Source organism: Xiphophorus couchianus, chromosome 20 (assembly GCF_001444195.1).
Source record: "Xiphophorus couchianus chromosome 20, X_couchianus-1.0, whole genome shotgun sequence".
Taxonomy (NCBI): Eukaryota; Metazoa; Chordata; class Actinopteri; order Cyprinodontiformes; family Poeciliidae; genus Xiphophorus; species Xiphophorus couchianus.
The window spans coordinates 12,561,228-12,587,050 of NC_040247.1; the positions used below are offsets into that span (position 1 = coordinate 12,561,228).

Here is a 25,823-nt window from a genome sequence, read left to right on the forward strand (position 1 = left end):
AAGATAATTTTAATAATTCTTTTATTAACACTGTTTAAACTACGACTTTGGACACAAATGGGCAAATGTCAGAAACATTCTTCTAAAAAAGGTGAATTGTTGAATTATACAGGATGTTTCTCATATCAAATGTGAAGGAAGTTTTTAAATTGCAGGTAATTATTGCTAATTACAGTGTTTGGAAGAAGTGGATCCAGAGCCACCAATGAATCAAGCACAAAAAAAATTGAAACCTATTTTGTCTTTTTTTTTTTTTTTTTAAAATTCTGGTAAGTACTTGTTCAATAAAATGAATGTATAAAGACCAGACGTATAAAGCAGACTCGTGATATTGCACCAGTGGAGACAGTCACTTTAATAGCAATAATTACAGATCTGAGTCACAAAAATAGCCGTCTAGATAATTACATAGCAGCAGGAACATTCATAGAAACATCTTTTACATCTGAAGTCTTGCAAAGCAACAATTTTACTTGATAAATATTTCTTTAGATAAATATTCATCTTTGAAGGGTGTACCGATGAAACAGATTAATACAGTATATAGAAAATAAATGCATTTGTACTTGATTTCAAAGCAACATTTTCACTATTTAAGTAAATGTGAGACAAAAACTTAAAACTATTTTACCTGATTTGGCTCAGGTATTATTTACAATCAACAATATCACATTTTCTTTACTCTGTGTTCAGTTAAGAACATTTGCACTGTTTTTATGGGAAAATATACAAGAATCAAACTCATTGATCCTCTGCCAGCAATCCAAAGCTGCATCACAACTTCAAATTTAGCCTCCAGCTCCGATTCCTCCGCCCATAACAAGCTTCTCCTTTTAAAGAAACTGCTTGACAGTTTGGGAAATATTTGTAAGAGAGGTTTATCAGAAGGATGCTTGAAGCTGGTGCTAGTTGATGGCTAGCTTAGCTTAGCCTAGCACAAAAAGCTAGCCTTTCTAAAGATTAATGTGTTCAGTTACAAACTATATAAACTCCAGACACAAAGGACTTTCTTTACTTATGGATCACAAAAATAAAGGTACTCCAACCTGGAGAGTGCAATAAAATATCTTCTTTAATTGAAATTAACAATTGACAATAGCCTAAAAAGTCACAGAATACACCGGAAATATACTTTTTATACTCGTATCAAGGGAATTTGCTTCCCTGGGGTTTAAATATATTGAAGTATATTTCTTTAGCTGCTGGTTTGTAGGCGTTTTAGGTTGCAGGTTTATCTTGATTTTACACCAAATGAGGAAGATAAGAGAAAAATAAAATCTCTGAAGCGATCTATCACAAATTAACATTATAGCAGTTGTATGGATATCATGCCACAAAAATGTGTTTTCTGTCCTACTATCACAAACGTAACCATATGGAGTTTGCTAAACACTATGGGTACTTCAATTAAAAATAGGGTCTTTACTAAGATGCTGATGTCCAAAGTAAAGTATGGTGGAGGATCTGTGATGCTGTGGGCCTATTTTTCTACTGAAGTCCCTACAGAGTATATGGTATCATAAACTGTTTGACAAATCAGGTCATCCTGAATAATGTCTCATGCACTCTGCAAGTGGGTTTCCACTTTCAACAGGATAATGATTTTTAAAAAATGACCAAAACTAAACAAACTTTTTTTTTATATTTCACAACATACAACTTTTCACCAGCTAATTAAATGTAGTTGGATTAAGATTAAAGTGTTTTTTTCTCTTTCTTAGTGGAAGGTTATGCAACCAGAAAAACAACTTAAATTCATTGGAAGGATTTTTACATGATGTGGACAATAACTGTGGAAGTTGCTGTATTTTTGGCATTTTGAAAATTTAACAAACAAATGGTAAACCAAAAACATCTGGGTTATTCCCCTTTACACAGTATCATCAGTAAATCCATTGAAGTTATGGTGGTAAGATTTGGGAAAAACAAAAAAAACTCTTTCTTTGAAGAGCAACACATTTCTCTCTAGTTGCACCAACCAGCATTAGATAATATATAGAGTAAACATCCATCCATTTTTAATATTCATTTAAAATATAATTATATTTTAAGTGGATAATATTTCCCAAATGTCAAATATTAACTTGACAGGTGCATTTCAGCACATTGGAATATCACTGAAAAGTTTATTTTAGCAATTAAATTCAAACTTTGGACAAACTTACACTATTTTATAAGACCAATAACAAAATATTTAACACAATAATTTAATGTTACGGCCTAAAAAATAATGGAGAAGACACAGACCGCCTTCACATCCAAGGCTTTCACATCCAAGCATAGTAGTGGAAAGTTTAGTGGAAGTAAAATTGAGGATTAAAAAAAAGATGCAAAGTAACACGGATTAGAACAATCTTTAAGGTTTGCGATTTCTTTTCTTTATTAACATTTTCAGGCATAAATTATCCTGGATGAGTTCTCTCTGGGTATTTTAGATGCTAAGTGGTCTGAATGGTTTCTGTAATTTACCTTCAGGACAGAGAGTCGTGCCTCTGTCTCTGCTAAGTGGCTACAGACGATGGATTAATTGTAATAAACATCAAATTTAACACAAACTCCTGAAATATGTCGTTCTCTGTGCAATTAAAATTTATTAAGGTTCCACTTTATGAACTTAATTACTAAAATAAAGTACCTTTATGATGATAAACTGATTTACTGAGATGCATCTGATATTTAGCTGTACACATCAGCTTTTATGAGGACATCCGTCTGTCATCTGTGTTTCCCTACCCGCTCACGCGTGTCACAACAGTATTTGCCAGGAGGTGAAGACAAAGAGACGGACTATAAATTATCAGCGTTCACATTCAATAATGCAGCCTCTGTCGAGACCTAACAGTCATGTTCAGTTTACCAAGGCATCCTAAATTTAACACCAAGAGCAAATATTCTAACCAGCTGTCTGTTGTCTGCGTTTCAAAGTTCTGCTCAGCCAGCATCTGAAGTATGATGTTGGTTCGGGTTTGATTCTCCTGTCATTACCTATTAATAAGGGTAGAAAATAACAGTCCTGGTCCTGGCCAGTCTCCTTAATGGCAACAATCCTCAGTGATGCTGCCTGTGGTGGCGGCGGACCCTCATTTAGGCACACTTCACTTTTCCTTTCATCTTACAGAGCTGATCAGTGAGAGATCAGAAGGCGAAAGACTTCAACGTCAGGAGTTTCCGTTTCCTTTCATGTAAGCGGCCGAACACCGAGGCTAAAACTCCTGCAATCCTGTTTCCTCTCAGGAGAGAAGCTTCTCAACAAATCAACTGGGATTCTGTAGCAGATATTATACAAGTTAGATGATCTGGCAGCTGAACAGAAGTTTTAATTGTTCAGCCAAGTGTGAGTGAATAAAGCACTGTAAGTGGGAGGTGTCCACCCTCAAGCATCTGGACTTACTTTGATTTAAAGTCCAAACTGGCAGAACTGCTCACTTATAATCTACGACCTTTAGGGGTATTGAACAAACTTTAAAGCTGCAGGCTGCAAGCATCTTCCAAAAAAGGTGAACTGTGGTTTATTGCTGATTTTTGCAATAAATTTGGGCTAACAATCGTCTGCAGACACAGAGAAACAGTTAGTGTAAAAAAATATGGGAAGCTGCAGCTCTGTATTAATGCTAATTTAAAACTTCAAGCTGCAAAGATTTAACAGTCTTAAAGTCTTTAGATGATTTGTTTTCACGTTACAGTGACCAAAACCCTCTGAGTGTGTTTAATTCACTGTAGCTTTACTTTAGCAAAGCTTCCTTCATTTTGTTTCATAGCCTTTCAAAAAAGAAATTTGTTCTATCGGTTTTTTTTATTGTAAATGTCCTAAGAATCAATATATTAGACCTAACAAAGCCAACTTTGTGCTGAGATGTTTCCAGATAAATCAGAAAGAAGTTTATAAAATATACATGTTAATGGTTTGTTCATCAAAAGCTTTAGGCTTTAACCCTCTCAGAAGGGTTTATGTTTTTAAATGTAGACTTTTTATTCATCTACCCACTTGGTTTCATTAGTATTGCACAAGAAAAAGAACAAGTGACCTCCGCTAGCAAGAGACAACTCTTCCTGCTTGAGAGGAGACTCAGGCAAGCAGGAAACAAGGGTGTAGTCCAGGATATCATACAGGTTTTTTACATCTACACGTCGGAATCTAAGTTTGCGTCATCGCTCCGCATCAGATAAATTCTGAATCAAAACTTGTTCTTTTGATTTAAGTTGCCGAAGGTAAAGAGTTTTGGGATTTCTACCAGACGCGGCATTTCTGCTCAGGGTTCATAGGGCTGCCTATCGGGCACTGGAAGGCTTCTGAGAAGGCCTCGAAGTTCTGGAGAGACCCGAGCACTCTGAGGACGAGAGGAACAAACACACGAAGAACGAAAAGAAACGTTAGATGGGTACAAAAAAAGATTTTTCATCATACAAATTAGCTTGTAAATAAAACAATTTGCGATGTAAATTAGCCAATGATTGAGCACTTTGAGCTTTACCAAAGTATTCAGACTCTTGCAACCTCTGCTCAGTTTGTTACGTCACAACGTCAACATATTTAATTTAGATTTTATGTGCATAAAGTGGAAGAAAAAAACACTTTAAAAATGTTTTGTAATGAAAAAATCTGAAATGTGTGGTGTGCGTTTTTTTTCATCCTATTGAATCAACAGATTCAGATCGAAAGACTGAAATGCTTGCATTTCTGAAAATTTTCAACTAGATATAAATCTAGACTTTGACTAGGCCATTTTAACACATTAATATGTTTTCATCCAAACCTTTCCACTGGCTGGATGGCACACCTCCTCCCCAGTCTCAAGTCTTTTACAGACTCTAAAATTTTCCCATCCACTCTGACCAGTTTAACTTACCCTGCTAACCCACAGCTTAATGCTGCCATCACCATGTTTTACTGAAGAGATTGTGTTTTCAGATTGCAGCAATTGTGACTTCTTACGAACCTCTTTAAATAATCGTTATCTGTTTCTTCTCATTTGTAATCTGTATTAATTTTTACTTGCTGGATTTGTAATGTTGCAAATTTCAACATTCTCAGCTATTTCTAATCTCGCCTAATCTAATCTAATAACATTTTGAAGAATTTTGGTGACTTTTTGGTGAGCCCAAAATGTAGGTGTTGTTTCAGTCTTCTACCCCAAACTGTTTTCCACATTGTGGTAATTTAATTTTTGACTTTTTAATTATCACTCCTTTAGATGATGGACTGAAAAGATTTCTGTTAGATATTCAAAGCTAGAAGAATTATAACCTAAATCTGTTTTATACTTCTCTGAACTCTTCGCCCTGATTCTGTTTGATCGCTCATTTTCTCTAACAAACCTCTGATTACTTCACAGAACAGCTAGTTGCACTGTATGTTGATTATTTTGAAGTTTGAAAGTAAAATAAAATTAATTAAAGTGTGTTTTTGTAACATGGCAACGCATAAAAAAGTACAAGCTGTATAAATAAATACCCAGTGTTTATGTTACCTGTATTCTAGCGGACTGTGTGAGTCCGTCTTAATGGACTGGCTGGCGTACTCAGGCCGATAGGCACCGCACCACACCTGGAAAAATAAAGCTGTATTAGCAGAGTTTACAATGCAGACATGTACAGTTCATATTTCTTAAATAATTTTGAATATGTTTTGAATTAATTACCTATATTTTATCATTTTGATTGAAATAATTTCAAACTTTACTCAAACTAGACTTGTGTGTCCTATTATCCCAGACAGATCCGTTTCTGCTAGGGCTGGACAATATGGTTGAAAAACCTTTCACCATGGAAACGTTTCATATCAGCCCATATTGATGATTATTGATTTGTTTCTTGTTTAAAATATCTGAAATACTGTCAAGCTGGTGGCATGACCTCCATGTTGTTGTTTTATTATTTTTAAGCAGTTATGAGGAACAATAGTGGAACCTTAAACTGCTGCTGCGGCAGTTATTCAACAGGTTGTTGCTAGGTAACCAAAGAGTGAGCGAGTTGCTAGGTAACCAAAGAGTGAGTTAGTTGATTCCACCAACATTGCTCAACCTTGCTGTTAGAGGTTGAGCAGCTAAAGACTTTCCTTTGTCTAAATCTCCCAGAATGCTGTGCGGTTCTGGATCAGGGTTTAGTGAATGTAATATATTGATACCGATGACTTGTCTGTCGCGATATATATTATTGATTTATTGTCCAGCCCTAATTTCTGTCATATTCCTTGTTTTATCTCATGTTTCCTCTGCACTTACTTGAGCGAAGTTTAGAAAAAAAAGTTGTTTATGATCCATGTCTAGACCAGGCAGTCGAGGTTCTTCGCCTTCTGTTTCCACCCACTTTAGATAAGCCTGTAAACACACACCTTCACTTAGAAAACCCATTGCAGGTCAGCAGGCGGCTAATTATGAGATATGTGGGGCTACTTGTTGATGTTCAAGCAGACACATGTGCTTTTTTAGGTGGCTGACATCTACCTTATAGGCTTGACGAACCCCTCCATTGTCTGCAATGTTCTCCCCCAAAGTACTGATTCCACTAACCTGCAATCAGCCAGACAAACATAAACACCCTCTGGTGGTTACATAATGCGTGATATTACTGTCAAAACAGAAACACTCTGCCAAAAACAGGAGGCTTACATTTTGTCCACCTGCCAGGTTCCAGATGAAGTTGCCATATTGTTGCACCATGCACTGTGACTGATCCTTAAAGTGGTCAGCAGAGTAATTGCTCCACCAGTTCAGCATATTGCCATCTTTGTCAAAATTACGCCCTGAAAAGAAGACGTCAGTCATAGGTAAGCAAACGTGATGCATGTAAACATGAGAGGCAACATTTAAATAAATTTGGAGCAACATTTGTTTTTAATTATCATTTTATCAGGGGTAAATCATTACTACTAATCTCACCGTTGTCATCAAATCCATGAGTGATCTCATGTCCGATAACCATTCCTATTCCCCCAAAGTTAAGAGCTTGATGCTGATGTTTACTAAAGAAAGGCGGCTGCAGGATTCCTGCTGGAAACACTGGACACACAGAAAAAAGCAAAGGATGAATGCTCAGTGAAAACTGACTGAGGGGTTTGGAAACCTCTTAAGCTTTTCCACGTTTGGTTTTGTTGAAAAGACAATCTTCAGGTATTTTTATGGCGCAACCTTTTCAGAACTACGTGGAAATAATGCTGTAGGTGTTTTTAGGACGGGTCGTTCTTCTTTTCAAAATACTGCATGATAAAATTGGATTGAGAGAATCCATTTTAAGGTTTTGTCAAAGATTCTCCATTGGATATACAGCTCTGGAAGAAATTAAGAGACCACTTAAAATGATCAGTTTCTCTGATTTTACTTTTTATAGGTTTATGTTTGAGTAAAATTAACATTGTACTTTTATTCTATGAACTACTGACAACATGTCTCTGACATTCTAAGCAAAAATTTAGTATTTATTTGCAGAAAATGAGAAATGGTCAATTAATGTATTTTAAACGTAATCAATTACAAATTTATTGATGGAACTTGACTTAATGTCGTGTTTTGATTGTTGATTCTATGTTGCATTGTGTTTCTGTGTTTGATATGATGTAAAGCACTTTGAAATGCCTTGCTGCTGAAATGTGCTATACAAATAAAATTTGATTTGATTTGAATGGAAAAGATGTTTTCAGACCTTAAATAATGCAAAGAAAACAAGTTTATATTAATTTAGAAACAACAATAATAATGTTTTAACTCAGGAAGGGTTCAGAAATCAATACTTGGTGGAATAACCAGGAGGTTTTCAATGAGGTTCAGTGCAGTGAGCTCTTTATTTTCTCCAGAGCTGTATATCTGGACTTTGACTAGACCCTTCTAGCTCATGAATGTGCTTTGATTTAAGCAGTTTCGGTGTAACTCTGAGGGTTTGATAAGTTGTAAAGCTGGAAGGCACACCTCCACCCAGCTTCTCATGTTTTCATGTCTCAGCTGAGGAACAGCATCACAGCGTAATGCTGCCACTGACGTTCCAAACAGATGATGTGCTTATGGTGATGTTCAGTGTACAGAGCTCTGTGAGAAGCTCAAACTTTTTGATAATATTGTTTTGTAACTTAACAGTGCTTTAAAATGCCCAACAAATGTTGTCCTGTCACTGTGTTTCTTGCTCTGTTGCTTTTTACTTGCCAATGTTCATCAACAAACTTTGGAGGTGTTCCTAGAACAGTGTCCATAATGGTAGTTTGGTGCTCTGGGTTTTATTTAGGGGCAACAGAGGGTTTGAATGCAAATGCACGCTTGTGAAACTGAAACCATCCATGTTTTTCTTCCCTCTTCACAGTCCTGCATCACTTTGTGTTGGTTTGTCACATAAAATGTCCCCAAAATACTTCAAACTTTGCAGGTGAAATGCTGCAAAATGTGGAAAAGTTCACGACGTATGAATGTTGCTTCAAAGCGCAGTGGAAGCCTTGCATCTCCCCCGAAGTAGCCCCTGTTATCGCAGTGAACCTCTCACCTATCTGGTTTCTGTTTGGTGAGTAAAATGCATTCACCACAGCAGCACCGATGATCCACCTGAGGAGAGATGTGAAGAGGATTATTTTTAAAAATGCATTTTGTACATTTTCTCTTGACAATAAAGATATTATTCTGTGAAACCATTAAAGGAAGCTGACCAAAACGACTCCTTTTAATGCTCAACTCAGTGACACTGACTATAAAAGCATCAGCAGCATATTCTTTCAACTAAGTGCATCCTTTTTTATTATACATGCAACAGAGAGGCCAAGGTTTGCATTGTCTGTATGCTTAAGAGGTTCTCCAGCTAAAAGCACTAAAGCGTCGCAGTGACCATCAGCCACCCACATTTTTGGGTTTTTGAGGAATCTGCCACTTACAGATCAGGATCCACTGGCTCTCTGAGCTTCTTCAGACTCTTCTGTGCTTCAGATTTAAGGTTCTCCAGGATATTCTCAAAGTAGTGTTCCTCACTGTAGTTTAGCTAAAAAAAGAAATCAGGGATAAGTAAATATTTCAAACAGAATAGACTGGAAATCAACCTCAGGTTCTACTTACATGAGCGTACTCCTCATCTAACTTCTGGTTGCTTTCTTGCAGAATATGGTCTGGATAGCCAATATGCTCCTTTATAGCCATTGCCTGCACAGATTCAAAGCAGCTAGTGTGATTTTCTGAAGCAATTTTTAAAAATTCACCCCATCTCTCTCCTCGTTTTGTACCTTTTCTCTTGCTTTTTCTTTGGATGGTGCGTCCATCCAGCTCAGCTCCTCCAGGGTTTCTACATAAGCCGTCTGGATCTTACTGATGAGGTCACTGACCTGTGAAAACAAGAAATAAAAATATAAAACAGATTGCATTCATTGTTGCACATAGGAATACTAAATTCATTTAAACGCATAGATTAGTGTTTCCATAATCAGCTTAGTATAAATGGTTCATGCCTTGGTTTGATGAATACAATTTTAACGACACACTTATCCAGCAAACACTTGATTTTGACATATTTAAAACTCTATTATGTTTTAATTTATTTATTTATTGGTTTATTAGTGGGATTTAATTTGTGAGAGTTCAGTATACTATATTTAATACAGAGCAGATGGGCTGAATAATCAGGGAAAATTATCAAGTGCAAGCAGAGCAAAACTCAAAACTTCTCATAGAATATTTTGATCTTTATTTGTTTCAACTTCTTATTTTATTACTAAAACAAGTGATAAAGACAGTGAGACTTTCCAGAAAAAGCAAAGAGATGTCCAATTAAACCTTATTTAATTGGACATCATTTGTAATGCACTGTACATGTAAATCTCAACGTGATAAAAACATTCACCATTGTAAAAACAATAAAAACTCAAGAGCCAGATTAAGCAGAGAGAGAGGCACATTCATTTTCCAAACATTCTCACATTTTGGTAGCAGGCAGGCAGAGAATTTAAACAGATTCTGTTCAGTTCACAAAATATAAAAAATTAAACAAAAAATTTAATTTGTGTGAAATTTGATTTGTTTTGGAGGAAAATCTGCCCATAAATGTTGAACTCTGACTGCTGCAGGTTAAATACTCCATACAACCCTTCTTCACTAAACACAAACTATTGGTCACAAATATATCATTTAAATTCATTTTCATAAAACCAGAAGACGGGAAACAAATCAAGTCAGTTGGATGAATTAAACAGAATTTAATTTAACACTTTTAAATAAACTGAAAATGCAGGGGATGCAGATGAAGTGTAAGCATTTTAAATCCTCTATTTTGTACATTTACTGAATCTCAAAGTCCAAAGTAAACATATTATACACCCAGTCCATTAAAAGGATTGAAGACCTGCCCTTTTCACATTTCAGCATCTATGCCCATGCATTTATTTTGTGGATCTGGGCTCATCGTTCGCAAGGAGTGGACATAAAAATGGCCTCAATTCATCATTTGCACATAAAAAACAGACTGCACCCGAAGTTATGATCGTAGCATCAATAAATACTAAAAAGAAGAAACCCAATTTCACTTTGGTGCCCTCCTTCATGATTTAGGACACAGATAATGAGACAATTAAAAAGGTTGTTTGTAATGCTGAGGACTCAGTGGTCAGATTATGAATGCAGCTCCAAGCGTTCCTTTCTCACACACATTCTTATTACAGTTGAGTTGATAAATGTGCGAATCTTGTGGTGAATTGTCTTTAGAACATTTTTACTTCTAATTTAAACTTTTTATAAAATGATACAAAGGGAAAATTTGTGCATGGTTTGTGTTTTCTTCCAAAAAGTGTGGAGTCAAAACATTGAGCTTTAAGGAACCCTAAAAACAAGTCAAATACCTCACAAAGTTTTTAGTAATTATTTGACATAATTAACTCTTCTGCAATGAAATAACTCATTTGAAACTTATTCACATGTTCCTGAAAAGTAAATGGATTGCAGCAAGTTGTAGTAAGACACTCAGCCTCTCTCATGTCTCAGGAGTTTGGTTATCCTGAGCCATCTTACCTCTATAGTTATGCTGCTATCAGCTTAGATATGCATGTTAATTCTCTGGGCTCCAGCTGCCTTTAGATATGGTTTTGTGTGTGCATGGTTGTTTAACCGAAACTTAAAAAGCTCCTGCTTATCAAAGATTAGACAACATCCTTCTATGGTTTTGCTTTCTATGTCTTTGTTACATTTTGTTCCACAGATGGCAACATTTATTGGTGATTTCTCCAAGAATATTATTGAAATGTACTTAATTCAGATTGAATATGTCGCACTCCTACAATCACTGCATTGTAAATTATTTAAAATCAAGCCGACTGAATGATTGCAGGCTTATTTTTTTTACCTTTTGGGTTTATTTCGAGGCTTTAGCATTGACACCAACTAATGCAGCTGCAGACAGAAGCCTGACAGACTCACCATTCGCTTACTTTCTCCTGCAAACGTTTCACGCACGTACAGCGCTCCGACCGCGTTCTCCATGCTGCTCTGCACATAACGGACGCATTCTCTCCAGGAAGCATCCTCCACAGTGGTCCCGTATAAAGCCTGACCAAACATGCACACAGTTAGCTTTACGTTGGAGCAGGCTCGTGTTATCTGGCAGAGTGACGGTCGGCTGTTTGGACCTTTCTGTAGCGGGCCCTGGCGTCTTTGAAGCGGCGGCTCAAGCTATTAACTCTGTCTGTGATGAGCTGCCATGTGAGGTAGTTCTGCATAGTCCTGCAACAGGGACAAAAGATTTATCTGTGGTTGATTTGATGCAATGTTTCTTGATTATTTCCCCTTCAAGGTTTTTCTGTGGACTAACTGGATGCTGTATTTGGAGAGGACGTCGTTCATCTTTTCCAGGTAGGGAGAGCTGTACACCACAACCTCTTCATCCAACTGGATATCAATGGAAACAGTTGACAGGACGCCTTTTATGAACCGTGTCCAGTTAAAACCCTGAAAAGAAGAAATTATCACCTGTTTACAATATTTTTACTCTTATTCAACAAAGAAATTATTCTAGATTTCTCTAGTGTTAAAATTACAGCAAAACGTTTTCTACCCTCATAGATAACCACCAGATATCCAGTTAATATTCCAGTCAAGAACTTCCTGTTTGAAGTGTGAATAAATTTTAGAAGTAGAGAGAAAATAAGAACATATTCTTTTGAACTGCTTGGTGCGTAATGCAAAGTACTTGAGAGGTACACCAGTCCTTCCTGTTGGAAAACACCCCCAAACATGATGCTGCCGCTGCCATACTTCCTAGTTGGGATCATGTTCTCAGGAATGCAAGCTTCCCCCCTTTTTCAACAAAACATAACGAGAGTCATTGTGTCCCAACACTTCAACTTTGCCTTCACCAGCGTACAGAGCATGTCTCTAAATCTTAAGGTATTTATCCCTGAGGACATTTTCAAGCTCTATGTCGGCTTCTTATGCTGCTTTTGGAATTCATGTCAGTACAGGACATGTTTTGCTGCAAGAAAAGCTTCAACCAGCATTTTCACAGGGTGTCTTACTTTTGTTCGAAGAATGGCCCAGTCTCTTGGAGGTGCAAATTACTTTTCCTGATATTATAGATGATTTCCCCATAATGCAAAGGCAGTGTTTGGAGATATTACCTTGAAATGCATTTTGATTTTTCTAAATTATTTAAAGAGAGTATTTTCAATGTATGAAAACACCTGACTCCAAACTACCACAGCACTACTCTGCCAATAGAAACTATTTTAGCAGTCCTCATTGACCTAAAACTTTAAAAAATTGTGGGTTTTTTTTTATGGCGTATGAAAAATGTTTGGCTTAGATTGATGAATGACATCAGACAGGCGCACCAAGCAGCAGACCAAAGAGAACGGCAACTCACGTTAAAGCTATACGTGCTCTGCAGCTCCGCGAGCGTCATTTTGTTGTACAGAACTGTGACATCCTGGCGTTCCTCTGCTGGTGATGTTGCCTGTCCAGAAACAGGAGGGAAACTGTAAAAAATCTCTTTGTGTTTACATTTTGATTCATTTTCACCTTACTTTAGTTTGTTGGAGTTTCTTATTTCAAAAAAGAATCACATCTAACTAGAACGGGATGGTTAAAGATTGCAATTTTAAACATGGTGGACCTGAAGTGAGAAAAGCATAATTAACAGCACTGGATCAGTTCCTACACTACTTCAATTTTCAACTGAACAGAAAATTAATGTAGCTTTACAAACATTTCTTTTGTTTTACAGTACAATACATACTTCAGCTTCCATAAAGATTTTTGAAATATTGTCCTCTGCTTTGGGTTTTTCCATTTGGAGTCTCATAATGTGGTTGGACTGCTTAACTTTCTGGCTTAACCTTACATCAGATTACCATTGTTTATGGTTGTATCTGCAAAACTTTCACTAAAGCATACTGAGGTAGTGTCACATGTACCACAGCCTGAAAAACTCTGTTTCCAAACAAAATAATAGTTGGAAGTTTCTTTTTTCAGAGACTCGATGTTAGTTTTCTTCTTCTTCATGTTACTTTCGTGAGTCGACATCTTCACTCACATTAGCGATGTCCGTCTCCAGCTTCAGGACCTGCATCATTTCCTCCAAGACTCTTTCGTCATCCTGAGTCAAGTTTTTGTCGTCTCGGGTTATTTTCGCAATAGACACCATGAAATGTAGGTAGGCCTCTCGAACCTGTGACACAAACCTAGAAGTTATTGGTTTGTATTTGCGCTTCAGTATGAACTGCATGTTCTTCACAAAAACCCAAACTTTTGTTTATTTTAAGTGTTGTTGGAAGATTTCAGCAAAATGTCACCTTTTTGTAGTTCCCGTCATTAAAATAGTAGTCTCTAGAAGGCATTCCAAGTCCTGGCTGATCGATCTAAAGAAAAACACAAGAACAAATAATATCTATTAACGAATAGGACTAGAAGCTATGAGGATATTTTTTTCAGTTTTCACAGTTAAAATTTTAAAGCTGCTGCTAAAGAAAAGGAGATGAAAGTTTTACATTTTTAATGTATAAACCTTCCACATGAAGAGCAAATTCAATGCATTAAAATAGTACCAAACGCATGTTTTTGGTTTTGGAAACATTCCTTGCATCCACCAGAAGCCAAACAATTATCCAGAATGAATAAAAGTGTTAATTTGCTTTATCAAATAACAATGATTAAATTCAATAACTCCATACCCTTCGACTTTCATGTTTCTGTGAGCCAGCTGTAGTTTTCTAGAAAGAAGCCACAGTTTGAGTTGTTTACTATTTCATTCAAATGTATTTAAACCCTCCATCTTTTCTTCTTTCTTCATTTTGTCTGGATTTATCTCATGCTGCTGTTTTACTGCAAATACTGTAACACGTGTGATTGTGTAGTTTGTGTTACTCTTCTGTCTTTTGACACCTCTCTCTATAAATATTCACTTTTTAAATTGTGACACAGTTCTGTTTTTGAAAATTAAGTTTTTTCACTTGTCCAACCTATTATTTAAGATTTTTTTTGTAAACAAATATCTATAATATAGAACAAATTTAGAGAAAAGAAAGAATTTGTGGAGTTTGTTACATCATTTTGCGCATATTTTACTTAAATCCTAGGAGTAGATGGTTCAACAAAACAAAATCTTCTTATAAAGTGCTTTGTTCTTCCTTTTGGTTTACATTGGATCAATTCCAAGAGGGAAAAAACCCAGCCTTAATACTTGCTGTTAGTTGTTAATTCTGTAGCAAGCTGTTGTCTTACATAAATGATGTGGCGCTGAGAGTCCCGGTCGTCCGTCCACACATACAGGTCCAGCACCACCTTCTTGTGGAAACGAGCCGTAAGCATCGCCAGCGTGTCCTCCAGGCTCCAGGCTTCCCCTGAAGTAAAAACCAGAATAAAAAGTTTTGAACCACGTGGGCAGCTGTGAGGAAATGATTATATTAAGGCGGCAGAAACCTAGCTGTCTCCGCTGTAAATTAACGAGGCTTTCTGAGTAAATCCTTGTGCGCAGATGCAGCTATGCATGCCTAATTCTGTTTGAGCCACCATCCATGATTACATTTAATTAAAGTGGCAAGAGCCTGGAGCACGAGGATGAGCAGCACAGCCTATTTAAAGCCTGCTTCAGAGTCCTGATTGAGGACTTGCTTCTCTGCCGACGCACCACCCTCCAGAAACCCACACCTGACTGCTCGTCGGAAAAAAAACTATCCTCGGCGGGCCTCTTGATCCCACCAACAAAGCATGTACTCAGCAGTCCGCTGGGCGCAAATATAGCAAGCTGAGCTCTGACTGAATGCGTGTATTTGAGGAGGAATGATGTGTGGATGTGCTGCACAGATGCCAGCTGGTGTAGGAGACATCAGTCGGAGTGTTTAGGAGAGACATTTCTACCTGTTGTGGTGTTCCAGTCCTCTGACGCCACAGGCCAGTCTCCAATGCTGTCGATGAGCTTCAGGAGGGGCTGAGCGTCCCGCTGCTCTATGAGGCCTGCACAGGACAGCAGACAAATGTTCAAGATCTGACAGGAAAACGCTGGAAAAAAAAACCTCAAGAGAAACATTTCAGTCTGTGAAATGTCATTATGTGCAGGCGCCAGCTTGGTCCCGTCAGCAGCACCAGACACGTTCACTAATGACAGGCAGAGTTCAGTGTTTACCTTTTGTTTTACTTTAAGTAGAGATGTCCCAATCAGGACGTCTTTTTGCATGTGATTGGAGTTATGAAAAAATAGGCATTTGCCGATGCAAAGTCCACTAAAATCAATGCAAAACTGCCCCTGCCCTTTTCAGATTTCTTCTCTTTTTGCTGTTTTATGGTTTCAAACAAACTTTAACATCAGACATACAAAATAGCACTATGTATTTACATACATAGTGCTATTTTCAAATTATTTAATCTATTAAGGAAAAAAAGGTTCCCCAACCAACCTCATTTTATGTGAGAAATATCGCCTACACTATAATAACTGCAATAGTTTACTTCTTTTCTTTTGGTTCATTTTCACCAGCCACCTAGAACCTGTCTGACAACATGAAGTAGGCAGAAAAAACTTTTTAAAAAACCCATCAACACATTATACCACAATTTTTAACAGAAACAAATGAGAAACAGAGTCACTGATACGTCAGTGAAATCTGCTCTCAAACAGAAAATCTTGAATGAGAACGTCTGGCCATCAGTTTGTCTCTAAACTCATGGAATATTTGTTTCAAAGTAGCTCCAGAAATTTAGAAATGCTGTATTTGAAAGGAATACTCTGATTAAAAATGTAAAACGATCTGTGATTGGCTGTTGGCTGTTGGTGTGGTTCTCTTACGTAACACAGACGTAGGTTAGAGAAGGACAGTCAGAGTGGAGCATACATCACAAATTGTTGTATGTGCAAAAACAGTCTTTTGAGCTCATGTTGCTGGCATAAATATAACGGCATAACGCCATGTCAAAGTGTGGTCTTGCATCCCATTATTTTCTCTGGAGGAACCTTAAACAGGTTACTAATGCTCCAAAATCCATCTGTACTGGTTGAGTCTTTGCAGATAAAACAATTCTGCAAAGAAAAGTTGGTCATAGTGATGTAAAGTCTCATTCCCAGTCATTTCAAACGCTTGTTGCCACAGGATGGAGGAACCAGTTGTCAATTTTAAGGAACAATTACATTTTCACATGTGGCCCAGTTAGGTTGGATTGGTTGACTTTCTTTTAAACCCCCATTTTGTGTTCACTCAGGTTATCTTTACTTGATAATAAAATGTGTTTGATGACCTGAAACACTTAAATAAACACTTATTAATCATTTGATATTTAAAAATTACATCACTAGATGGATCCAAAAAAAGAATTTTAAGAAAGAAAATGACAGCAATTTATATAAATAACAAAAAAATAGCAAAATCAGGCAAAAAGTCATATTTTCAAATCAGTTTCTTTCAATAAAAAAACTTATGAAACTTAAAAACTGCAGGTGTGTCTGTGTCTGGTGATTTCTCTTGTTAAAACATGTTTGTTCTTCATTGAGTGGGTAGAAAATCCAGAAATTTTACTCAAGTAAGAATAGAAATACGTCATAATAAAATTACTCAAGTAAAAGTAAAAAGTACAGCAAATTTCTAAAAGTCTTTTTTTATATAAAAAGTAAAGTAAATGTAACTAGTTTCATCGAATAAGAACATTTTGAATTATAATTCTCCAATCAAAGCTGAATTTAACCTGCAGAATGTTGCTGATCTAAATAGCACCAAAGTTTCCTCTTAAGTCTTTTTAAAGAAAATCTTACTGTCATTCATGCAGGAGCTGTAAAGGATTTTAGCCTTCTTGATGGCGTCTCTGTCCTGCTCACTCTCTGTCTCAAGAACACCTGCAACAACAAAACAAACACTTCCTGCGTTATCAAAGTTTTCCAAATGCTGCGGCCCACTCTGCACCAAAGGTTAAGCCCCGCAGACCTTTGAGGACAATCTCCAGCTTGTCCCTCAGAATGTCAAAGACGCTGTGGCGAGAACTCGTCTCCGGTATGACATGCCGTTCCAGCCAGCCCCCACAGGCGTACTGGTAGAAATTATCACAAGGCTTCACAGAGTTATCGATGTTCTGCAAGAGCCGAGCAGCTGCACAGAGAGAGAAGCAAGAGTGATAAAAAGAGACAGAAGTAAGGATTCACACGTGTCTTTGCATGTGGTTTTCACAGGGGATAAGAGATTACTTTATTTTCAAAATAAAATAGCGGTCAGGGTGAAGAGGGCGCTCATCTCACCTGCAGTGACACAGTCTGGAGTCGTGCACACATTGTTGAGGTTGGAGCAAAACATCTGGCCTGGGAAACAAACAGTGTCAGCAATTATGAAAGAGTGGAGCGGACTCTTTGTTACAGCCCAGCTGAGACAGAGAAGATGCTGTTGTGTAACTGCTGATGCTTGGAAGGCTTGCTCTGCAGCCAAGAAAGCTCTCCCAGGCAGTGGCGTGCACAGACATTTTGAGGGACAGGTGCTCAAGCGCAAAAAGGCACCTTGTCTTGATCTCACTGCCAATTTGCACACATGCACAAGAACATATTTCAAGCGATCTGTCATTTTAAAAAACAGATTGTCCACATAAAACAGATGAGAACAATTTGACTAATCGTTATTTTGACCATTTCTCATTTTCTGCAAAAAAATACGAAATTTTTTTCTTGAAATTTCAGAGACATGTTGTCAGTAGTTCATAGAATAAAAGAACAATGTTCGTTTTACTCAAACATTTACCTATAAAAAATAAAATCTGAGAAATTTATCATTTTAAGTGTTCTCTTATTTTTTTCCAGAGCTGTATCTACACCTATTTAAAAAACAACTACAAAGGGGTTCAGGGACATGAAAAAAAAAAATCAACTCAAAACCAGAAGGCATTTTAAGTGCATTTTATAAAATACTTATTATTAATAAATTGGCAAAATTACTACAGATTAATTGATTGATCAGGCAAAATTACAAAAATGTGGGGCACTGGTAACATAGATTTTTAAATCCGGAAATGTTAACTTGTGCCACACAAAATACACTGTAAAAATGTTGGGTTTTTTTATTTCAAAAGGGCATTTTTTTTCTTCAGAGGGAAAAAGTGCAGGTGCTTTAGCACCACCTAGTGTCCAGCTTTGTATGTGCCTGCTTTCAGGCAATATGAGAACATGTCTGTTCAAGGTTTAATTTCCAACATTAGACTCACCTTCACCTGTTGAACTCCTGGAAACATTCGGCCTGTTTGATTGTTCTGAGGAGGGATAAAAGCAACTTTATTCTCAGCATTGAATTGTTCAGATTTTCAACAGTTAAAGACAATATTTCTACATCAAACATCTACTGATGCCAGGACAACTATTATTGTTTTTTGGTTTAGAAACTAGTTTCAATCCGGTCTGTGATTATTCTACCCTTTTCATGAAAACAAGATGTAAATTGGTTAATTATTACTTCTTCATCTGGACATTTCCAGTGTGATTGTGACAGAGCTTTTACCTTTCATAGCTGATGTGTAGAGGACGACCAGCCCTGCCAAAGCACAGCTCACCAGCAGCAGCAGAACCGACAGACTTATTTCTGCAACAGTCCAGCGGCGCTTCGCAGCTTTACTTGATTTCTCCATGATATCCATTTGGCTTTCCGATTTGCCCATATTCCTCCAAACTGCCGGCTCTGGCGGGAGAGACACCGTGAAAGTGTGGGATGATCCACGCACAGAGCTACCGCTATGCATGTGTTTGCATGTGTGTGTGAGTGTGTGCGTGTGTAGGTAGTGATCCATCGGTAAACTGTGCCAGCTGACCTGGAGCGAGTGAGCTTCAGCTGCACACAACTGAACACCTACAACAACTTCAAGAGTTCATCCTGTTGCACAAATACAGACTGATGCTCCTTTCTAGAGAGATCCAGATTATTTCTGCCTCACTCATCGCTGGTTTTGAGCCTGCTGAATGCACAATGAGTGGAGGCTGTAAAAGTTTCAGCTCTCCTCATTTCTGTCAAACTTTGTAAAAGCATCAGAGAGAATCAAAACATGCCCATCGAGTGTCTGTATCAAATCCTACCTAGTAGGAGTAGCTGAAAATGTATGTAATAAAACTATTTAAAAGAAAAAGTGACATAAGTTGCATTAAAATCCGGTTTAGCAAAACAAATGGATGTGACACAACTCAAAAGCGAATAGATATGATTATGAAACTGAACCTCCACACATACACACACTTATTATGTTAAGTGTGTGTAATTGTTTTTGTAATAAATGCATTTTTTATGGTGTGGACCCAAGGAGGAGTAGTTTTATAGTACTGGCTAATGGGGATCCAAATGAACAAACCTCTGAGGCATTTGCCTCAAAGCAACCATAAGATAAAAGGTCACAATATGGACGCTGCATCAAGAAGTGAAATGAGCACTAAGATTATAAAAACATCCTGTCATTTGCATCCAGAAAGGTTTTTCTAGCATTTATTTGCATTTCCTCTCAAAACCCTGGTCTGTGTTTGGCTCATATCCATCAACTTCTCAATAATGAGGCTGAAGTTGGGATGTGGGATGACTTCAGAGCTCCTGGGTCAACATTTTGAAATGTTTAGTCTTTAGTGTTCTTAGTAATGGGCCTTACCAAGCTCCGCCCACAACCGACGCACGTGACCGCAAGTCTCACAAACAAAGCCTGGCAGCGCCTTGTTTCTATGTAAACATGACTCCATCAGTGCATCATTTCTACCGGATTTTCACAATATACCAGCTACTACAATGGACAGAGGAACTAACAAGTTCATGTCATCATCTGGGAGGAGGTTACTGGTTTCTCAGTCACAAGCTGGTTGCAAACCTGAGGCCAGCAGGTGTCAGTCAGTTATGGTAGATCTGAAATTTGGTTTGATGACGTCAATATGAGAAGCTACAGACTGATAGGAGGAACCAAAGAGCTCTGTAAAGGTAAAGGCAAATCTTCTGAAGCTGGGATATAATTAATTTAATTTCACATAATTATCGCGGTAGAAGCCATTTGTTTGTTAAAATTTTATTAAATATATTTGTTGTATTTGATGTTTGTTGTGAATGACGTAAACTCACAAACGAACGAGGTAATTAGTCCAACGTTTAGAAACTACAGCGGCTGTAATGCGCCACAGCAAAGGTAAACAAAGGTAAAATAACCAGAACAGGTGATCAACTCAAAACCACTCCTACCTTTTTACTCTCTCTCTCTTTGTAGTTTAAGCACACCTGTTACCGTGGCAACCGCCTGCGCCCCGCAAGCCGAGCAAAGATTACGTTGAAAACATAACATTCAGTCCGTTACGATATCAAGTTTCCAGGCTTGATATTTATTTCTCGATTATTAATCAGCGATTCCCTGAACACAGCGATGGTTTATTGACTAGCTGTACTTGGTGCTAGCGTGGCTAACACGAGTAACAGTTTAGTCCAAAGCCTTTTCTGCTAAAATAAAATCTTTAGTGTATGTCGGATACAGACACATTGATCTGTTTAGCTAACGTAAGACTGTGTAGCAGACAGGCTTCAAGGTGTAGAAGTTGTATCAGTGCTGCCATTATGCTGTACTTAGCTAACGGGAAGCTAAGTGTGTTTGTGAGACGGCCACGCACGTGACCACGTAGAATGAGCATCAGCCAATGAAAAGCGGCTCCTCGGGTAAGGTCCATTACTACAAGTGCAGCAGCTGATTTAGAAACTTCTGGTTTTGTCGCTCAGCATGTGCTTCTCTTTCTGAGAGAGCCGACTGATTGTTTTCTGAATGTGGCATTCATGCTGGAAAGACCTTGGCACAAAGAAAATGTGAGCTTACTTTCTCTGACCATTTCTAAAGTATTTGGCCCCATTTTGGCCCTCAAACAGAAGCATAAACAGATAAAACCATAATTCTGCTTCAAGCAAGCTAATTTCTGTGCATAATAATTACATATGTGTGAGCACAATATTGCAAATGAGCGCTTGTGCAAAGGACAAAACAACAATCACCAGTCGCTGCAGTCGCTGAGTGTTTCTCTTTATCTATTCACTCAGCAGCACCTGTTTCCTCCATAACCATCAGTGTTGCCCTATCATTAGGTCTGCCAGTGGACAGGCGGTAAATCAGAGGTTCACACTGCTGCGCCCCATTAGTCCCTGCTGATGAATACTCATGGGCTCAGAAATGGCATTACACGGCGGCATCGAGTCTGTTGAGGATCCGCCGCCATCCGCAGACTGGATCAGTCTGCATGAGGGCCTCAATCCTGCTGCACCCAAAACATTAAAGACAGGAAAACAACGTTTGTTGCAATGATGTATTTACATTTATAAACATACTAAGGACGCTTCTGAAACATCATCCAAACTTGATTGATTTGTCTTTATAAGCCAATAAATTTAAATATGATATTCAGAAAGTCAAAGCTAGTTATGGCACTCCATAGTCCATCTAAAACAGAGGTCAAACATCTCCAAACTTTGCCAATGAGAGATCAAAACACTCATTAAAAAGACTCCAAACAGCTCAGTGCCTTTACTGGTCTAAACAAAGTTAATCTGTTCATCCTGTAAATTCAGCATCCAAAACACAAACAGTAAGAAGCCTTAAAAAAAGAATAGAATGACAACTTTTTGTGTTTGATTTTATATTTAAGCTGCCTACAGAGTGACCCTGAAGCTTAGGAAAGTCAGACAGATACACATATGAATCCATACTCAAACTTTTCTGAAAATTACAGCAAAAGTACACAAACTTGTACTTTTGTGAATTATAACTACACAAACTGTGCTAGACTTTATTTGAAAGTTTAACATAATGTACTATAGTATGGTAAAATGGATAGAAATTTAGATTTGGTTTCCTAAACATTTTATGAAGAAAAATATTAAATCACAACTGACTTTCAGTCACTTAATCAGAAACAGAATGGCACAACTAACAAACTGAATACACAATCCCCACTGTGAAACATGGTGGTGGCTGTGTCATGCTGTGTGGAGGTTTTTCTTGAGCAGGGACAGTGAAATTATTTGGAAGTTGTGGGGAGATAGATGGAGGTAAATGCTAGAGGAAAACCTGAAAAGGGCCGGAAGTTTACCTTACAACCCTAAAGTCTTAGAATGGCCCAGTCAAAGTCTAGACTTGGATTCAATTGAGATCAATGGCAAAAACTGACTCCTGACTGAGCTACTGTAAGCGGTGAGGAATATTAATCAAAACCTTCAGGCTCAACATACAGAAAGCTGGTAGAGACATAAAAAAAATGAAGATGAAATTAAAACACAGGATAGATCTACAAAAAAACCCCCACAAAAACATAAGACTTTGTTTTTTAAATTTCAAATCAGTGAGTACTTTATCATTAACTTCTCAATTGTGAACCACCTAGTTTAGACGTTTACTGCTGTAAAGTAACGAAATGCTGAAAAGTCAAAGGGGTGTGAATATTGTAAAACACAATGTGCCCAAAACTGTGAAAACAATCCAAACATTTTTCATTGCAAAATCCTAAGAATAAGTTTAAAATGCTTTAAGAGTTAGTTGTCAGACAACTGAATTCACAGTATAAAATATCGTTAGGATTTAATGTTTGAGCCAAATTAATTAAATCAGAAAATGATTCATTAACTCTGGACTCTTCACTTTCTGATTATGAGTCTGATTTGCTACTTGTTGTGTTTTTCAGCGCCGAAATTTCCTGACTGTGTAAAATTATCACGACGACACAGAATGTTGGCGCTCAGTTCAGATGTCTAAGCCCATTTAAGCTGAGTTGTAGGGGCTGACGGTGAGGATAATCCACCAAACGCCGTCAGGATTGTCAAATCATCAATGTTTTCGTGTTTCTGAGTCTGTCGGGGATTTTGGAGCGGAAGATAGTATTAGTCACAAAAGAGCTGACATTTTCATTCTGTCCACCTTTGTTTCACTAGATAAAAGACTTGTTGGGAGTATCCTACTCAGGAGAGAGAGGAGAGGGTGGAACAAAATGTTAAAACGCAAAAACTGCAACTGATACCACAAAGTAAAGAGTACTTTAGATGCTCAGTTGATTGAGAAAGATGCTTCTTAACTTTTAAATGTAATAAGGGTGAAACATTAAATAAAAGCTTGTTAAACAAACCACATTTCATTGCACTCATGCCATCCTTCAGAACAACATTTTTCACATGCAGGAATTGTTTTCAAAAACAAAACATATTAAGTATGAATGTGCATTTTCAGGAGTTAAAGCGTTCAGATGTTGTCAAGTAATTCTGTGTAAAAAGAGCAGAAATGGACGACATGTCCAAGCAACAAGGTGTTGGGGTGCAAATCTAACAGGTTTGAGATTAACAGGGTCAGAAATGAGATCATTTCCCTGTTAGTTAGATTAATCTGTGCTTAACGTTTCACACAGGGATCAGTGGCTGGTACCGTTTCCCCATAAAACAAACAAAATGCAGGATTAACTCAGGTCAGGCTGTTCCAGCAATCTACAAACTCCTTCTTATTCACCGACCACAAGCTGCTTGTAAACACGGCATCTCTATCTTACACTTTGACACGAAAAAGAAAAGATGTGAGAACAGCTTAAAATAGAAATGCAATGAAAGTTTTTTTTAATCATTTCTTTTTGGACTGCTGCGATCCTGACATGAGTGTGATCCCTAAAGGCAGCAACTTTAACCTCTCTCACTTTGGGAGCCGACAGGTATTTTGGACCGACGATCTTACCTTTGTAGGTCGGTTGGAAGAGGTTCCTGAGCCGTTTCCCCCCGCAGCGCGCTAATATCTCAACCACCCCTGCTGAGGATTCACTCAGAGCTGGTGTGTGGAGAAATGAGACTGTGCTGCCGGCTGAAGGAGACGTTATCCAGTTCAGCGTGCTGCTGCTGCTGCTGCTGCTCAGGGAAGAAGTGAGGCAGCATATAGGCAGGGAGGGAGGGAGAGAGGAAGATGGGAGGTGATAGGACTGGATTGGTTGTGATTACATGACTGTGATAAGGACAAACATAAAGGAGGTGCAAGTTAGGCGGTTATGATATGCGAGGGGTCAACAGGATGCTGTGAGCGTCAGTTCCTCTTCTTGCTGTGGAGTGTCTGCAGCTGCAGAGCAGAAAGAGAGCAGAAAAATCTTCCAGAGAGAAAAGACAAACATGCTCATAAACTGAACACAGAGGAGCGAGAGTGTTTTATTTTGGGTGGCGTTCTCATCCAGCTGTAACGCTGGTGTTCGAGGAGATCGGGTCTGAACTCTGGCCTTGACTTATTGATTCAAAAGCCCCATTTTAAGGCTGATTAACCAAACTAATTAGATGCTAACGTAGAAAAACTGACAGATGCTTTATACATGGTTGCTCTCTCAGGTGCTTTAAAGACCAGAGACTGGGAGAAATTGATCTTGATCAAACAGAACATACAGCAGAGAGGAATCTCTCTGAGATGTTCGACGTGAAGAAGCTGCAGTCATTTAACAAAGCTGATGGACCGGAACCCACCGGGGAGTCAGGATTTGCCGCTGAGTTAATAATTTATTCATGGATTCCATGAAGCAGAGAGAATGCTTCCTGTCATGTATTTATTGTGTCTACAGTGGCGTTTAATTATTTCAACATTTCAACTTGAATTCGCAGAAAGGGCGACATACATTGAGGAGTTAATGTTTTCAGAAATAGGAATTGTATTAAACTATGAAGAAAATTACTTTTGCATAGTTCACAGCATGTACAGACGTGACCCTTAACCTCATTTAACATGAGGTTAACCTCATTTAACCTCACATTACCTTTAATAAGCATTTTGAGCATCTGCTTTGTGTGATAACATAGTTACTTTGTTTATAAGGCACTTTAAAACACCCACAGCTGAAACAAAGTGTTGCACAAAGCTTCAAGTTACAAATATAAAAACACAACACAAAATAACAACATTTATTTATTCTTGTTTGTTTTTATTATTTATATTATTATTATTACTTTATTTTTTATTCATTTACTTATTTTAATTTTTATTGTGCGCTATGCAGCGCTGGGACAAACAGCACAGCACAGATCCCCCAAAGGGCTCAATAAAGTATTATCTTTTCTTTTCTTAAAATAGTAAACAATACAAAACCAAACAAACAAAACTAGGTCAAACTAAATCTCACTGGAGATAAAAGCCAAAGAATAATGCAGCTTCAGCCAGGAAGCGGCATTATATTTTTGGTCTCTAGTAGATAATGTGGTTGGACAAAATAATGGAATTAATTTATGTTATGTAATACATCTGTAGTGTTATCCCATGCCTTCTTCTGATTGGTTGACCAGCACCTCTTGATGACTCTTTTCCCTAAAATTTGCTGAGTTCTTCAAATCCAAAGTGAAGAACCAAACATTGATGTTCTGCCCAGATTTACTTATCTGAGAAACAGGACTGTGGGAGCTAATATGGGCAGAAGCCAGAGTTGGTTCCATA

General features: G+C 37.8%; 1 protein-coding gene across 2 annotated transcripts; it reads right to left on the minus strand.

Moving 5' to 3' along the window:
* Nucleotides 1-326: 326 nt before the first annotated feature.
* On the minus strand, nt 327-24,286 carry mmel1 (membrane metallo-endopeptidase-like 1). 2 transcript variants are annotated; one of them, XM_028003330.1, is made up of 24 exons: nt 24,102-24,286; nt 18,899-19,075; nt 18,609-18,653; nt 17,659-17,718; nt 17,351-17,512; nt 17,182-17,262; nt 15,300-15,395; nt 14,664-14,782; nt 13,736-13,801; nt 13,477-13,611; nt 12,808-12,897; nt 11,758-11,894; nt 11,576-11,669; nt 11,367-11,495; nt 9,188-9,286; nt 9,024-9,107; nt 8,846-8,949; nt 8,464-8,522; nt 6,879-6,998; nt 6,609-6,742; nt 6,444-6,509; nt 6,222-6,317; nt 5,469-5,545; nt 327-4,328 (listed from the first exon to the last, which is right to left on the minus strand). In XM_028003330.1, the coding sequence occupies exons 2-24, from the start codon at nt 19,053-19,055 to the stop codon at nt 4,229-4,231; spliced, it is 2,310 nt and encodes a 769-aa protein (XP_027859131.1). In that variant the 5' UTR covers nt 19,056-19,075; nt 24,102-24,286; the 3' UTR covers nt 327-4,228. The 2 variants fall into 2 exon arrangements, with proteins under 2 accessions (XP_027859131.1, XP_027859130.1); XM_028003329.1 differs by lacking the exons at nt 18,609-18,653; nt 18,899-19,075; nt 24,102-24,286 and having other exon boundaries at nt 17,659-17,974.
* Nucleotides 24,287-25,823: the final 1,537 nt, after the last annotated feature.